General features: G+C 44.6%; 1 protein-coding gene across 1 annotated transcript in view; it reads left to right on the plus strand.

Moving 5' to 3' along the window:
• The window catches only part of LOC133049360 (ATP-binding cassette sub-family C member 4-like), a 157,117-nt gene that overhangs the window by 50,095 nt on the left and 91,817 nt on the right, over positions 1–15,205 (plus strand). Inside the window, 3 exon segments of the mRNA XM_061133337.1 lie at positions 3,648–3,739; positions 3,962–4,048; positions 12,748–12,844. Coding sequence (XP_060989320.1) covers positions 3,648–3,739; positions 3,962–4,048; positions 12,748–12,844 — 276 coding nt within the window.

Below are 15,205 nucleotides of genomic sequence, written 5' to 3' on the forward strand. Positions count from 1 at the left end.
TAAAATTTTTTATAAAAAGCTTTTAAGGATTTTAAACATTTTTAGGCATTATGTAAAGGTATCATATTGATAAATTCTAGTTTGATATTTCCCCACATAGATTGCTTGACCTTACAAACCCCTCTTGGATGCCTGTAAGTTTATACTTCCATCTTATATTTACACATTCCTGCCAACTTGTACATTTTCTTTTCAGACTGCCTTAGCAATCATAGGATAATAAGTGTATTGATCATTCTGTGTCTAGGTATAGAGGCCTTCGAGACTTGAGTTATTTTAGTGTTGCCTTCATTTCAAATATAATGTTCGGTCACCACCTGGGCAGCATGATGTGAAAGAGCAAAAGGCTATGAAGTGGTTCAAAAGGACATGATCTGGTTCAGATTCCAGCTCTTCTGTTTCACAGCTGACCATCCTCAGACCAGTGATGTGACCTCACTCAGTCTCAGTTTCCTCATTTGTGAAACGGGGCCAGTGCTTCCTGTGAGCTTATTGTGAGGATTAGAGCTAATCAGCGTTAGGGTCTAGCACAGAGCTTGGTGGATAGATCTTACCACCCAGGAGCTGAAAGAAGCTGTGTGCACGTGTACAAATGATGGAGCAGAATAAGACAGTCCTTCATGAGAGATGATAATTGTAAACAGAGCCTTAGGAACCCAGCAGGTCAAGATGAGTCCAGGATGGTTTCATGGGAGAGTGTGCTTAGGATGAGCCTGGGAAAATGGGCAGGATATTGACAGGCCGTGAGAGGAGGGGCGATTCCACATGGAAGAAAAGCTGTGAAGGAAGGCAGGGCCTCCCATGCTTGACTCTCGAGTCCAGCCCTCCTCTGCCAGGGTCTCACGTCTGGCCCACATTTACCATTTCAGCAGTCTGCTCCGTGGTTTCTCTACTGTAAGTCTCCACCATCGCTGAAGGGTCCTTGATGTGCTTCTGGACAGATGGCATCAAACCAGCATTGCCATTTCCTAGTTTGCCTCTAGTGTGTGTGTCTGCTGTTCAGTGAAAATTGGTGAAATTTAACTTAAAGGAAAATGTGAATAAGAACACCTTTATGTCAGTGGGGGGGAATTGTAGTATATACTCAAGTCAGGCTTTTCCCTTTAATCTAATCAGAAAACAGTGGCTGGGAAATTAGCCTGACTTGGATTTTATTTCAAATCCTGTGAAATGTTTTTCCCATTTGGGGCTGGTCCACAAATAATTGTAAGAGTCAACAACACACTCGAAGTACTGCTACCAGACTTGGAGAGAGCTTATTTCTTGTGCACTAACTGTGCTTAGTGAATGAGTGGATTTAGGTGCCTTTTCTAGAACATGGTTAAGATTGCTGTGCTATGATGTGTTACTATTTTGAGAAACAAAACGAAACAACATAGAATCAAAGCATAAAAGTTAAGTGGAACAGTTTGCAATGACTTTAACCATGAAACAGAGGCCAACAACTCTGTGTGTGTGTGTGTGTGTGTGTGTGTGTGTGTGTGTGTAGGGTTGGGAACCTGTCTTAAAATGGCTAATTGTTGTTCATGAAAACCAAAGCAAGGGATGGTAATGAGTTCTGAACTCAACAAAGAAAGAAGGCGAAATAATGATGAATATTCATGACAGACCAATTGCTACCTTTCATTGGCTGTAGCCCAGTTAAGCTTTGAGTGAGCAGGGAACCTGTGTGTCTGTGTCCCTGTCAGGGAGGGTTATGATAGAGACACCCTCTTTCTTCTCTTTATGATCATGTGCTTTGCATATTGTGATCCACACTATGATTGGGTTCCCACTGTTAGCTTGATGAGAAAATAGGCATCACTCGCCAGTAGCAAGTTACAATCAATTCCAGTCCTTTTTCCATTTATGGAGGGTGTTCATACCTAGATTCTCACAGCCTCCTTGATTTAGTAACTCTTATTTCTGTAGCACATTCTGTAGAAGAGGAAAATGAGACTTAGGGAGATCAAAAGACTTGTTTATCATGCAGACTCCAGTGTGCTACCTGTTTTCTCCCCAAATTTGCTAAAGTAGGGACAGAGAAGTGAGGGCATCATCTGCAGAAAGGTACTGCTGTGTATCTTAGGTTGATGCCTGAGGGGTTTAGTAGATAATTCAAAGATTTGTAATGTAATAATTGTGTAACTTAAACCTGATTGTTATCTTGTCATTTTTGGGGATATTGTTGTCATTTTTTTTTTTTAATTTCCCCAGATGCTCTGGGGAAAATAGACTGATTTGTCTCTTTACTTCTTAAATGGCATTCAAATATAACTTATGGTAGATTCCTAGGTCCTCAAGTCAAAACTTCATATCCTTCTTAACTTTGAGTTTTTCCTGCTTTCACAGACAAGTATCTACTTAGTTCAGCTGATCTGCTGGGTGTCCATTGAGCAAACTGTTTCTTTCCTTTTGGTTATCCTGCCCAGCCTGCTCTTCCTGCTCCCGTTTCTTGTACAGATCTTGTCTGTCACTCTATGACTTGCCTTAAGTATCACTGTGAAGACATTGGTCAGGTGTTATCCCTTCTCTGAAAGTGAGAAGCAGAGACCAAGATCAGCAAAACTGGTAATTTAAGATTAAATCCTGTGCCTTCACCTCCTGGGCCACCAGCTCTCACACCTGTGTCTCTGGTACAGACCTTCACACCTGCATGTCCGGCTGCACTGTGGCATCACCAAGAGCTCATCTCAGCTTGTCCACAAGAAAAGCCTCCTAAACCTGCATCCGCCATCTTCCCCAACTGAGTAAAGGGATCCTGTCCTTCTCCTTCTTCAACCCAAACACCGCAGTCCTCTTCTCTTACAGCCAACACCCATCCTGTCAGCAGGTCTTACAGACTTTGCCTTCCACATGTGTCTGGAGTATGACCCCATCTTTCCATTTCCACTGCTCTCTAGCTTATTCCAGTAGTGTCTTAACTTGTATCTGCCCTCACTCTTCTCCACTTACTGCCTGGTTTCTGCAAAGCACAGGAGTGATTCCTTAAAAACCTCAGACCATATAAGATTCCCCTCTGCCCCTGTTACTGGAGTGACCCCATGCTCCTCCTGCTCTGTCTCCACCCTCACTCCCCTCATTCTTTCTCTGCTCTGCTCTCCTGCCTCCTTGTCCTAAACCCCTTGGGCATCTCCCCATGGCCCCTGCACCTGCCCCTCCCTCTGTGAGGAGCAGCCTCTCCAGGTCTGCCTGAGCGCCACCCCCCAGATCTGCTCATCCCCCTCTGAGCAGAGCCCTCACATCCCAGTGTGGATTCACTTTCTTCCTTTACTCTCCATTCGACTTCCTTTTCCTTCTCGTCCTTAGTTCTTGTGCTTGGGTTAATTTTCCATATCATCATCTCCCACCATGGAAAGAAATTCTAGGGGCTGTTTCCTCATGGTTGAATTCATTGTGCCCAGAACAATGCCTGGTGTATAGCAGTCCTCAATAAATACCTGTTAAAGTGGTCAAATGCATGAATGCTTCGAAAAAACACAGAATGAAAACAAATGAAACGCCCTGAGAAGTTTTTAAATTTTCCTAGTTACAGTTTAGTCACTATGAAATGAGCCCATTGCTGTTGATTAAACACTTGTATGAAGAAATGGTGCTAAAATGTTAGGATGGCAGGAGGAGAGCACATTTTAAGCCTTTTTCTTTTTTCCTTTTCTATCTCCATGCAGGATTTGCAGAATTTGAAGGAAGATGTAATTGTGAGAGGAGATGGAGGAACCCCCCTGAGTGAAGGAGAGAAAGCCCGGGTCAGCCTTGCCAGGTAAATAGGGTTTCAGTTGCCATCCTGCCCCCCCCACCCATGGCTCCTAGTGGACATGAGCACACAGACCCCGCTCACTGGGTAGACCTGTGTGAAGCAGGGTCTTTGTCCTTTCCCTGGGCTCTTGGAATGAACCTGGAGTTGCTGGATGCCATTATGATTCAGAGATGAGACCCAGGGAGTGTGAAGTGTCCTTTCCTGACGTCTCTCTCTGTTTTCTAGAGCCGTGTATCAGGACGCAGACATTTACCTCCTGGACGATCCGCTCAGCGCAGTGGATGCAGGAGTCAGCAGGCACTTGTTTGAACAGTGAGTTTACTCCTGTTTTCTCTCATTTCTGCCTTCTAAGAACCCCATAGAGATCAGGGAAGAGAGCTCAGGATCTCCTTTGTGTTTTAGGAGTCTCAGCTCGCTCTGCCTTGGTGTTCCTCCCTCTCCTCCCTTCCCTCCACGAAAGATCCATCGTAGAGAAGTTTGGCATCATGATGAGGTCAGGACAGGAAAATACAGCAGGTGGTTTGACTGTGTGGAGGAGAGTGGGGTCAGTGCTTTAGGGAGTGGGGGATAGATGGCTGATTTCCCCATGACTTGCAGGTAATGGATCCAGACCCTAGGAATAAGAATGATGTACAAATTTTAAACCAAAGAGTAGGACTTGGGAACCTGATAACTGGATGCCAATCCTTTTCCTCCATTATGTGTTGAAAACACATTAGAAGTGAAGCTTTCAGTACCAACATAGGGCTTCCGTGGAAAGACTATTAGTTTATTAATCCATTGGTTTGGAAATACTTAATAAAGTCTAGAATTTACAAATGATTTATTTCACATCTGAGTATGACTCAGTTGTTTAACATTGCTTCATGGATCCTTACTAGAATTAATACTTAGACCCTCATATAGGGTAACCTTGAATTTGAAACTCAGTATCTTGGTTGAAGTCCTGACTGTCACTTTGTTTCTGGAATTTTTTGTCAGTGGCTCTTTCTTGGCCACAGAACTCCTGAAGGAGAACAGCTCTGATGCTTCTCTGTCCTAACACACGCTGACCGAGCCTCTGGTAAAGTCTAGACTGGCCTCTTTGAAAGCCTCATGAATTCGCTTTTTGAAGCAGCCTCCACATCTACCCCACAGTTAGTTCTCTTGCTGTTGTTCACCTTGTTAAAGCCAATGAGCCTTCCAGTTGCACTTATTAATGTCCTGGTGTAGGTACTGAGATCAATGCCCTTACAGATGCTACTGCGTGAAACCTCTTAGTTTACAAGGAGGATGGTGAGCCAGGACAGGGGAAAGACCCACACTGGGCAGAATAAAGGAGACTAGGATGCCCAGCTCTCATTCCTGCCTCTGAGGAACCTGTCTCTACATGGGGCTTGTTAAGGCAGATGCCTTGGGAAAGCTCAGCAGAGTCAAGGTTTAGAGAGTTTAGATACAGGGTAGGAAATACTAAATGGAAGTGGCAGCTGGAGGCTTTCACTGAAGTTTGAAAGCTCTCTGTGCCCGGGGCTGGGCGGGCAGTGCCCTGGGGACCTGCAGGCTGTGCAGGTGTTTGAAGGCTGAGTAGAGGACCCAGTCCTTTTGCTGAAGGAAGAGAAGAAGCTCAGGTGTGGAGGGAGGAGGAAGCAGGGCTGTGAGGAGAACAGTAGACACATCCTCGCCTGGAGGAGGCAGGTTGTTTGGCAGAGAGAAGCTGTGTGGAAATTCTCGCTGTGAGGTCCTGTGTCAATTTCCTGGGGCTGTGTCCGTCCAGGCTGCTCTTACAGGAGAACATAGCCTGAGTGGCTTAGAAATAATGGAAGTTTATCTCTCTTGGTTCTGGAGGCTGAGAAAGTCCAAGGTCAGGGTGCTGACAGATTCAGCGTCTGGTAAGGGTCTGATTCCTGTGTCCTCACGTGGTGGAAGGGGTAAGGGTGTAGTGTGGTTCTTTTTGTCAGGACACTAATCCCATATATGCAGGTTCCACTCTCATGACCTGGTCCTCCCAATGGCCCCACCTCCTAATACCAACACAGTGGGGAATAGCTTTTAATGCATGAATTTTGAGGAAAAAAACATTCAGTCTATAGCAAGTTGTCACACATGGGGGTGTTTAAAGAATAGAAATCAATTTTCTCACAGTTCTGGAGGCTGCAAGTTCAAGGTGTGGGCAGGTTTGGTGTCTCCTGAGAATGCTCTCCTTGTCTACTGGTGGCCTCCACCTCGCTGTGTCCTCACATGGTCTTTCCTCTGTCCATGTGCACCCCTGTATCTCTGTCCTTTTTTTAAAGTTTTTATTGAAATATAGTTGATTTACAATATTGTGTTAATTTCTTTGTATAGCAAAATGACTCAGTTATACACTATATATATTCTTTTTAATACTCTTTCATTATGGTTTATCTCAGGATATTAAATATAGTTCACTGCACTATAGTGTAGGACCTTGTTGTCTGTCCATTATACACAAAATAGTTTTTATCTAATAACCCCAAATTCTCAGTCCATCCCTCCCCCACACTCCCTCCACCCATGCAACCCCAAGTCTGTTCACTATGTCTGTGAGTCTGTTTCTGTTTTGCAGATATGTTCATTTTTGCCGTATTTTACATAGTACATATAAATGATATACGATATTTGTCTTTCTTTTTCTGACTTACTTTACTTAGTATGATAAAGTCTAGGTCCATCCACATTTTTGCGAATGGTATTTTTTTCCCTTTTTTTTATGGCTAAATGATATTGCATTGTCTATATGTATCACATCTTCTTTACTCATTCATTTGTCTATGGACATTTAGGTTATTTGCATGTTTTGGTTATTGTGAATAGGTTTGCTATGAACATAGGCGTGCATGTATCTTTTTGATTTATAGTTTCCTCCAGATATATGCCCAGGAGTGGGATTACTGGATTATAAGGTAATTCTGTTTTTAGTTTTCTGAGGAACCTCCATAGTGTTTTGCATAATGCCTGCAACAACTGATATTCCCACCAGCAGTATAGGAGGGTTGCTTTTACTCCATTCCCCCTCAGCCACTGTTATTTTAATGACCATTCTGACTGGCATGAGGTGATACCTCATTGCAGTTTTGATTTGCATTTCTATAATAATTCAAAATGGTGAGCTTCTTTTCATGTGCCTATTGGCTATCTGATGAAAGTGAAAGAGGAGAGTGAAAAGGTTGGTTTAAAGCTCAACATTCAAAAAACTAAGATCATGGCATCTGGTCCCATCACTTCATGGGAAATAGATGGGGAAACAGTGGAAACAGTGTCAGACTTTATTTTTTGGCTCCAAAATCACTGCAGATGGTGATTGCAGCCATGAAATCAGAAGACACTTACTCCTTGGAAGGAAAGTTATGACCAACCTAGATAGCATATTAAAAAGCAGAGACATTACTTTGTCAGCAAAGGTCCGTCTGGTCAAGGCTATGGTTTTTCCAGTGGTCATGTATAGATGTGAGAGTTGGACTGTGAAGAAAGCTGAGCGCTGAAGAATTGATGCTTTTGAACTGTGGTGTTGGAGAAGAATCTTGAGAGTCCCTTGGACTGCAAGGAGATCCAACCAGTCCATCCTAAAGGAGATCAGTCCTGGGTGTTCATTGGGAGGACTGATGCTGAAGCTGAAACTCCAGTACTTTGGCCACCTCATGCGAACAGTTGACTCATTGGAAAAGACCCTGATGCTGGGAGGGATTGGGGGCAGGAGGAGAAGGGGATGACAGGGGATGAGATGGCTGGATGACATCACCGACTCAATGGGCATGGGTTTGGGTAAGCTCCGGGAGTTGGTGATGGACAGGGAGGCCTGGCGTGCTTCAATTCATGGGGTCGCAAAAAGTCGGACACGACTGAGTGACTGCACTGAACTGAACTGAACATTTGGAGAAATATCTATTTAGTTCTTCTGCCCATTTTTTGGTTGGATTTTTTTGTTGTTGTTTAGTTGTATGAGCTGTTTGTATATTTTGGAAATTAAGCCCTTGTTGGTCACATCATTTGTAGTAGTTTTTCCCATTCTGTAGGTGTCTCTTTAGGTTTCATTTACTGTGCAAAAGCTTGTAAGTTTGATTACATCCCATTTGTTTACTTTTTTAATTAAAAATAATTATTTATTTATGGCTGTGCTGGCTCTTTGTTGCTGTGGAGCTTTCCCTCTAGTTATGATGAGCAGGGGCTTCTCTCTAGTTGCAGTGTGTGGGATTCTCATTTCAGTGGCTCCTCTTGAGCAGAGCAGCAGCTCTAGAGTGTGTGAGCTCAGTAGTTGAGGCTCCTGGACTCCAGAGCACAGGCCCAGTAGTTGTGGTCCATGGACTTAGTTGCTCCATGGCATGTGGGACCCCCCTGGACCAGGGATTGAAACCATGTCTCCTGCATTGGCACATTGGTTCTTTACCAGTGCGCCACCAGAGAAGCCCCCATTTGTATATTTTTACTTTTATTTCTATTGCCTTTGGAGACTGACCTAAGAAAACATTGGTATAATTTATGTCAGAGAAAGTTTGCCTCTAATCTCTCCTAGAGTTTTATGGTGTCACATCTTGTGATTAAGTCTTTAATCCATTTTGAGTTTATTTTTGTGCATGGTGGGGAGTGTGTTCTAACCTCATTGATTTACATGTCTGTGTCTGTCCTTATGTCTTAGTCTCCTCTTCATCTAAGCACACCAGTCAGATTAGATTAGATCCAGTATAATTAAGGGTAGTGATTACCTTTTAAAAGTCTCTGTCACTGAATTCTACAGTACTGGTGGTTAAAATGTCAAGTGAATCTGAGGGGACATGAATGATTTACAGCAGGTCCAGAATAGCAAAGTGAAGAGACTTCAGCAGAGTCCAGTATGTGAGAGGGAGACATGTGAGGAGCTCTGAGCTCTGGATACGAGGAGCCAGGATTCCATGTCCACTAAGCAGGGTTCGTTAGTCTTTGGTGGAACCTGTCCAAATGTAAAATGTGCTCAGTGTTGGGGTGATGAAAGAGTCATGGAGATGGATGGTGGTGATGGCTGCACAACTATGTGAATGTACTTAATGCCACTGGGATCTATGCTTAAAATGGTGAAAATGGTAAATTTCATGTTAGGTATATTGTAACACACATACAAACCTGAATAGTAGCACAGAATCTTTGAGAACATGAGAGAACAGTGCAGATGACACATGGCATGGCCTCCAGCTCTCTGATCTGACCTCCCATCCTCTCCTGTTTATGACTTGAATTTTTCATTAGAGAAGTGCCTGTGTCTTGTCATGAGTTCAATCACAGGAGCTAGTGCTGTGACAGTGATTACCTACCCCCACTTTCCTGGCATTGTGAGTATCTCAGCCTCTTTATTTCCAGGACCCTTCCTTGAACTCACAAATGTGTGTCATCCCATCTTGTGAACATCTGCACAAGTTCCCCATCAGGGCAGGAACAGATCCTACTGGCTGTTACATCCATGTCACAGAGGAAGGCAATTGGTGTGAAGTACAGTGTGCTGATCACAGAAGTTCTCCTGAGTTCTTTTTTGAACACAGGAGATATTTATAAAATCCTCTCAAATATTTTGGGTGTGCCACTTTGGATATATACTTGAGAGAAGCAGGCTTAAGACAGTTGTTTGCTAATCAGAACCACATTCTTTAGGGTGACTTAAAGCAAAAGCAGAGAGCATGAAAGCAAATTAGGAAATCACTCAGCAGCAACTGGAGAGTGTTCTCAAATTAGAGAATTGGATGGAACAATATGCTGTGAGATATGGTGGCACGTGGAAGCTTAGTCATGTGAAGGGTTCTGTATTAAAAGTAAATGAATCACACTTTTACTTATGATGAACAGATTCCTTCAGTCATGAATGAAGGTCATTAAGGTTTGTGAGTTTTACAATTTATGCAGTGAACACTAAATGGGTTCTGTCACCCACAGAAGGTGAGGGCCTTAGGTGAGCTGATGCTGTCTCATCTGTGTCCAGCTGTGGATCCGGTCCTGGTTCAGCCCCACATCCCAGACCTCCACCTCCTGCATTATCAAGTCTTCAGTTCTGTCCTGACCAGATTCCCACACTGCTGTCTACACAGCTCACCCTCCTGCTCCAGCCTTTCACAGATCCCTCTTCATGTTCAGGGAGCAGCTCCAGGTCCTCAAACAGAGAGCAGGCTTCTTCTGCCCTCATCAGCATTTCTAGCTCATCCACATATTCACTCAATATCCAGCTGTGCTGGCTCTGTGGGGGTCGTTTCTCACCCTTGTCTGTCTGTACATACTGGTCCCTCTGTCCCAGAGCCAGGGAGGGAGCAGGGCACAGGACACAAAAGGTGGAAGACGGCCCTGCCGTTCCCTCCTTACCCTCCAGGGGGCGCCCGTGCCCTCTGTCTTCCCACAGCCCTCAGTGGGTGCGCTTGACCATTTATGATTCCCTCGCACCAGCCCCCAAGCTGTAAATGCAGGAAGGCGCCTCAGCCCAGCGTGTTCAGCCCCAGGATCCCTGCACCTGCTGTGTCCTCTTCCAGGATGTTTCCCCAGAGAGTCTCAGGGCTCCCATGTCTCCCTATCTAAGACAGCAGCCCCCCTTGCTTTTTCTTTAGAGCCCACATCACGGCCCCATAGTGCATTTTCTATACTTGTTCAGTGTGTCCCCCTGTACATGGTGCAGAGCATTATCTTCCATCTTGACCTCAGCGTATCCTCAGCAGTTAGGACAGTGCCTGGCTCCTCAACAAACCTCTGCTGATTGAATGAATGGAGGTGGGGCCTCTGTCTGTTTCATTTGTGTCACCCCCACCATGGGATGTGTCCTCTCTTAAAGTGAAAGTGAAAGTCGCTCAGTTGTATCCGACTCTTTGCGACCCCATGGACTATACCGTCCATGGAATTCTTCAGGCCAGAATACTGGAGTGGGTGGCCTTTCTCTTCTTCAGGGGATCTTCCCACCCCAGGGATCAAACCAAGGTCTCCCTCATTGCAGGTAGATTTTTTACCAACTGAGTTATCAGGGGCCAGCCCTTATATATGATTATATGTGGGATTATAGGATTAACACAGTCTTTATATTGGAATAACAGCTAAACAACTGGTTGCTGACTCAGTAATTTCTATGTCATGACTTGGAAATCTTTAATCTAAAAACTTGGAAAATAGTGTATTTTCCTAATGATTTGGATAAAAGCATTTTTTTAGGAAAAAATATAAAGCCATCAACTGATCACTTTGTTATAATTATGTTACCTCATCTGTGATGGACTGTTGAGAAAACATTTTAAAACTTTTGTGTTGGTACAACTTGGACATAACAGCACATTGGATTTGATTAGCATTCACCTTCTGAGACTGCTGCTGCTTCTGCTAAGTCACTTCATAGACGGCATACCCCATAGATGGCAGCCCACCAGGCTCCCCCATCCCTGGGATTCTCCAGGCAAGAACACTGGAGTGGGTTGCCACTTCCTTCTCCAATACATAAAAGTGAAAAGTGAAACTGAAGTCGCTCAGTCGTGTCCGACTCTTAGCGACCCCATGTACTGCAGCCCACCAGGCCCCTCCATCCATGGGATTTTCCAGGCAAGAGCACTGGAGTCGGGTGCCATTGCCTTCTCTGCTTCTGAGATTACTGGCAGGTAATTTTGAATTAAGGATAAAAAATTCTATTTAAATGCTTTAGTACTACATCTGAAAAAAGTGTTAGTCAAGAAACTTAGTATGAACGCTGACTAACGCTGGACTAACACATGTTAAAGGGTAAAATAAATCCTTTTGGGCTTAATGAAACGATGGTTTGTCTATCTATGTCCTGGGAACCTCATTCTGATCACAGACCCAGTGTCCAGAGTGTCCCCTTAGGACTTTTCTGTCCTGAGTCCAAAGTACAGGGCCACTTGTGGTTAGGGAGGAGCGGAGAAGGGGGCTGATGTTTACTGAGTGTGTTGGTGGTTTGATTTTTCAGAACGTGTGGATGAGTTGTCATTGACGTTGTTCTGAGATGAAGAAACTGAGCTTTAGTCTCTTGTCCAACATCATCAGGCTCCTGAGAGGGGCTGAGCTGCAGTCTGCTGCCTCCAGACTCTCCATCTGACTCACTCACAGGCTGAGCTCTGGTCCAGGTTCCTGAGATTTTCTCTGCAAAGGACTGGGGTGCTCAGACCTGCCTGTGGTCACGGGGGCCCCAGACCTGGGCACTAGCTTCCCTAGAGGGGTGTGGACCCTTTGGGGTTAGACTGGGGCTGAGTTCCTAGGGGTCTGCATTTAAAATGTAGGAGCAGGTTTTTTTTTTTCCTGTGAAAAAAAATTTAAGGTTGAATAGTAAGGGGGATCTTGACTGTAGAGAATTCGCACGTGCTCTGAGACTTTGGGTGATTTCCACTGTGATTCGGGCCATTTGAATTCCATTCTTTTATTTTCATGTTTGGAAAGTGTTCAGTCCTAATGGAAGAAGACTTGCCTCCTGGATGGACCTGGGAATATTGCAGAGACTAATGGAGGCCACGCTGGCATTCATTTTTTTATCTAACATTCTTTGGGAACAAGTGTCTAGCAAATGCATTGTGGCAAAGATTACCTAGAATCTATTAGTTTTTGTTGTTGTTGTTAATATTTACATCATTAATTATAATCACCTAGAAAGCTGTCTAAGAATGTACACATTTTTATATGACATAGATCCCTCTCCTCTCATTCCTACATAGCAATAAAATATTATTTTAGTTCAGTAGGATTTCAGAATCTCAGTATTACTCAGTTGTTTTTCTTTATTAAACATGTAAATAATTGTTAAGCTGAGTTTTAGAAAAAAAAAACCTTAGCTGTTGATGCCTCCTTCAGTGAACTGCTTTTTTAAGCAGAGTTAGGTTTGAATTTGCTGCTGATAAATTTAAGAACCTAGTCAGATTAATTGATTTGTGTTTATTTAATATTTATTATTGATTTGATATTTAAACTGTAGATCTTTGACTGCTGTGTAGTCTTTGTCCTATTCTTTTCAAAATATAAGTTACCAGTTCGAAGCACCCCCATTAATGTGCTTTTGCATACTGTGCCTTTTACATTTGTAGGTGTATTCGTCAGGCCTTGAAGGAGAAGATCACAATCTTAGTGACTCATCAGTTGCAGTACCTAAAAGATGCAAGTCAGATTCTGATATTGAAAGATGTAAGTAGTTTCTAGAAGTCTGGAATTGCTAGCACTCATGTGTGTTGAAAAACAGACATCCCTGCAAGTCACTCTCCTCGCATTCATGGTAAACACCCTCTTCTCCCTGAGTTTTACGTCCCCTTCTTACCAGAGCTGGTGTTCATGCCTTGGAGGATGAATCCAAAGACCTGTAGCCTGCCAGGCTCTTCTGTTCATAGGATTTCCTGGGCACGAATACTGGAAGGGGTTGCCATGCCCTTCTCCAGGGGATCTTCCCTACCGAGGAACTGAAACAGTCTCTTATCGAACACTGTCTCATTGGCAGGCAGGTTCTTTACCGCTAGCGCCACCTGGAAAGCCCAGAAATATCACTAGTACACTGTAAGCCTATACTCTAGGGCTTCCCTTGTGGCTCAGTTGGTAAGGAATCTGCCTGCAATGTGGGAGACCTGGGTTCGATCCTTGAGTTTGGAAGGTCCCCTGGAGAAGGGAAAGGCTACCCACTCCAGTACTCTGGCCTGGAGAATTTCATGGACTCTATATTTCATGACTGAGCGACTTTCACTTTCTTTCACACTCTAAGCCACATAAACCCTAGGTTACTGAATCATCGCTCTTCTAATGAAATCTGTTAAGTGTAATGTTTATTTAGAATTTTTTATTTTCTTCTTCCATGACTTAAGTCAAACTGTATTACTTAGAAATTAGAGATACTAATACCTGTTTGTATCCAGGTGATTGTTATACCTAGTTTGCTTCAAGAGCATCTACCATTAACACAAGAAGCGAGGTTGGGTAGCTGAGCACCTGGGTCAGAGATGCCCACTTTGCTGGTGTTGCCAGTTGCTGGTGTTGCTGCCCAGGTCTCTATGTGCCCAACACGTGTCGGAGCCTGTGCAGCAGGAAGAAAGGCCCTGCCTTCACAAGGCTCCTGTTCTTATGGGAAGGATGTGACAGAGAGGTGGGTGGGCTGACATCCTGGCTGCCTCCCTGAGGAGATGGTGTCTCACAGGGTCTGAGTGACATGAAGGTGGGGGCCACACAGCCGCCTGGGGGAGGGGGTCTGAGACAGGGGGTCCTGAGGAAGGAGCTGACCTGGCAGGTTGGAGGAACAGCAGGAAGACCAGCGTGTCTGAGGAGAGGGGGCAGGGGAATGAAAGGGAGCTGGTCTCTGAGCTGTGGGCAGGGACCAGAAGAGGGATGGAAGTCTTGCATGGTCCAGAGCAGAGGAGGGATGTGTTCTGATGTGGGAGTTAAGAGATTCCTCCGATGGTCACTGGAGGGGTGACAGAAGAAGCAGTTAGAAATCTTTAGTAGAGCTGAGAAGACAGAAGTGTGGGCTCAAGCTAGAGTATCAGTTTTTAGAACTACCGTAACCTAGTACTGCAAACTGAGTGACTTACAACAGCAGAAGTTTATTGTCTCCCTGTTCTGGAGGCTACAGATCCCAAATCCAGGTGCTGGCAGGGCCGTGCTCTCCCTGAAGGCTCCAGGGGACAATCCTTCCTTCCAGCCTGTGGTGTTCACGGTCCTTCCTTGGTTTGTCTTGACTTCCAGCTGCAGCACTGTGGTCTCTGCCTCTGATGTCACATGCCCATTGTCCCTGTGTCAGTCTGGTCTCTTCTCATAAGAACATCAGTCATATTGGATGTAGGATCATCCTGCTCCAGTGTGACCTCATCTTAACTTGATTACATCTGCAGAGGCCCTGCTTCCTTATTTGGTCACGTTCACAGGTGTCATGTTTGAACTTATCTTTTTGAGGGGGGAACACCATCCAACCCACAGCTCCTAGCATGGTTGATGGCGGGGTGGAAATTAGTGAGAAGTGTTCAGACTTGGTGGTTGTTTGATGGTTCACTCCTTGGCTTTTTTACTTCTAGGTCTCAGCACGTTTGTTGTTAACCCCTGACTGCCCCCACAGGCCCTTGGTCAGATCCCTGACTGCTAAAATGAATCTCTGCTCCAAGAAAGATTATTAAAATACAGAACCCCTGCCTCTCTGGAAGCAGTTCCATGTGTCAACTCTTTCTCTGCTCCTCTAGAAGGGGCTAAGGTTTGCAAGGTTGAGAGCAGTTGATTTCACGTGCAGAGGGGGTGATTCTAGTATGTAAACCCCAGTGTTGACAGTGTTATGAGCATAGGATCAGTGGGCCGGAGTATAATCTATTTAACCCATCCCTAGATGTTTTGGGTCCCCCCCTTATTGCTTCCTTTGAGGACACTACCCCCAATTTTAGTACTAACAAAACAACTATTTGTCCACTAGTGAGCACTCCTGGATGAGTTGGGGACCATCCTCACTGTCGGGTTCCCCTCTCACAGCAGAGAGGGGATGGCTGCCCCCTTGTCCCCTTGGAATTGTCAGGGCTTGACTGC

Source organism: Dama dama, chromosome 30 (assembly GCF_033118175.1).
Source record: "Dama dama isolate Ldn47 chromosome 30, ASM3311817v1, whole genome shotgun sequence".
Taxonomy (NCBI): Eukaryota; Metazoa; Chordata; class Mammalia; order Artiodactyla; family Cervidae; genus Dama; species Dama dama.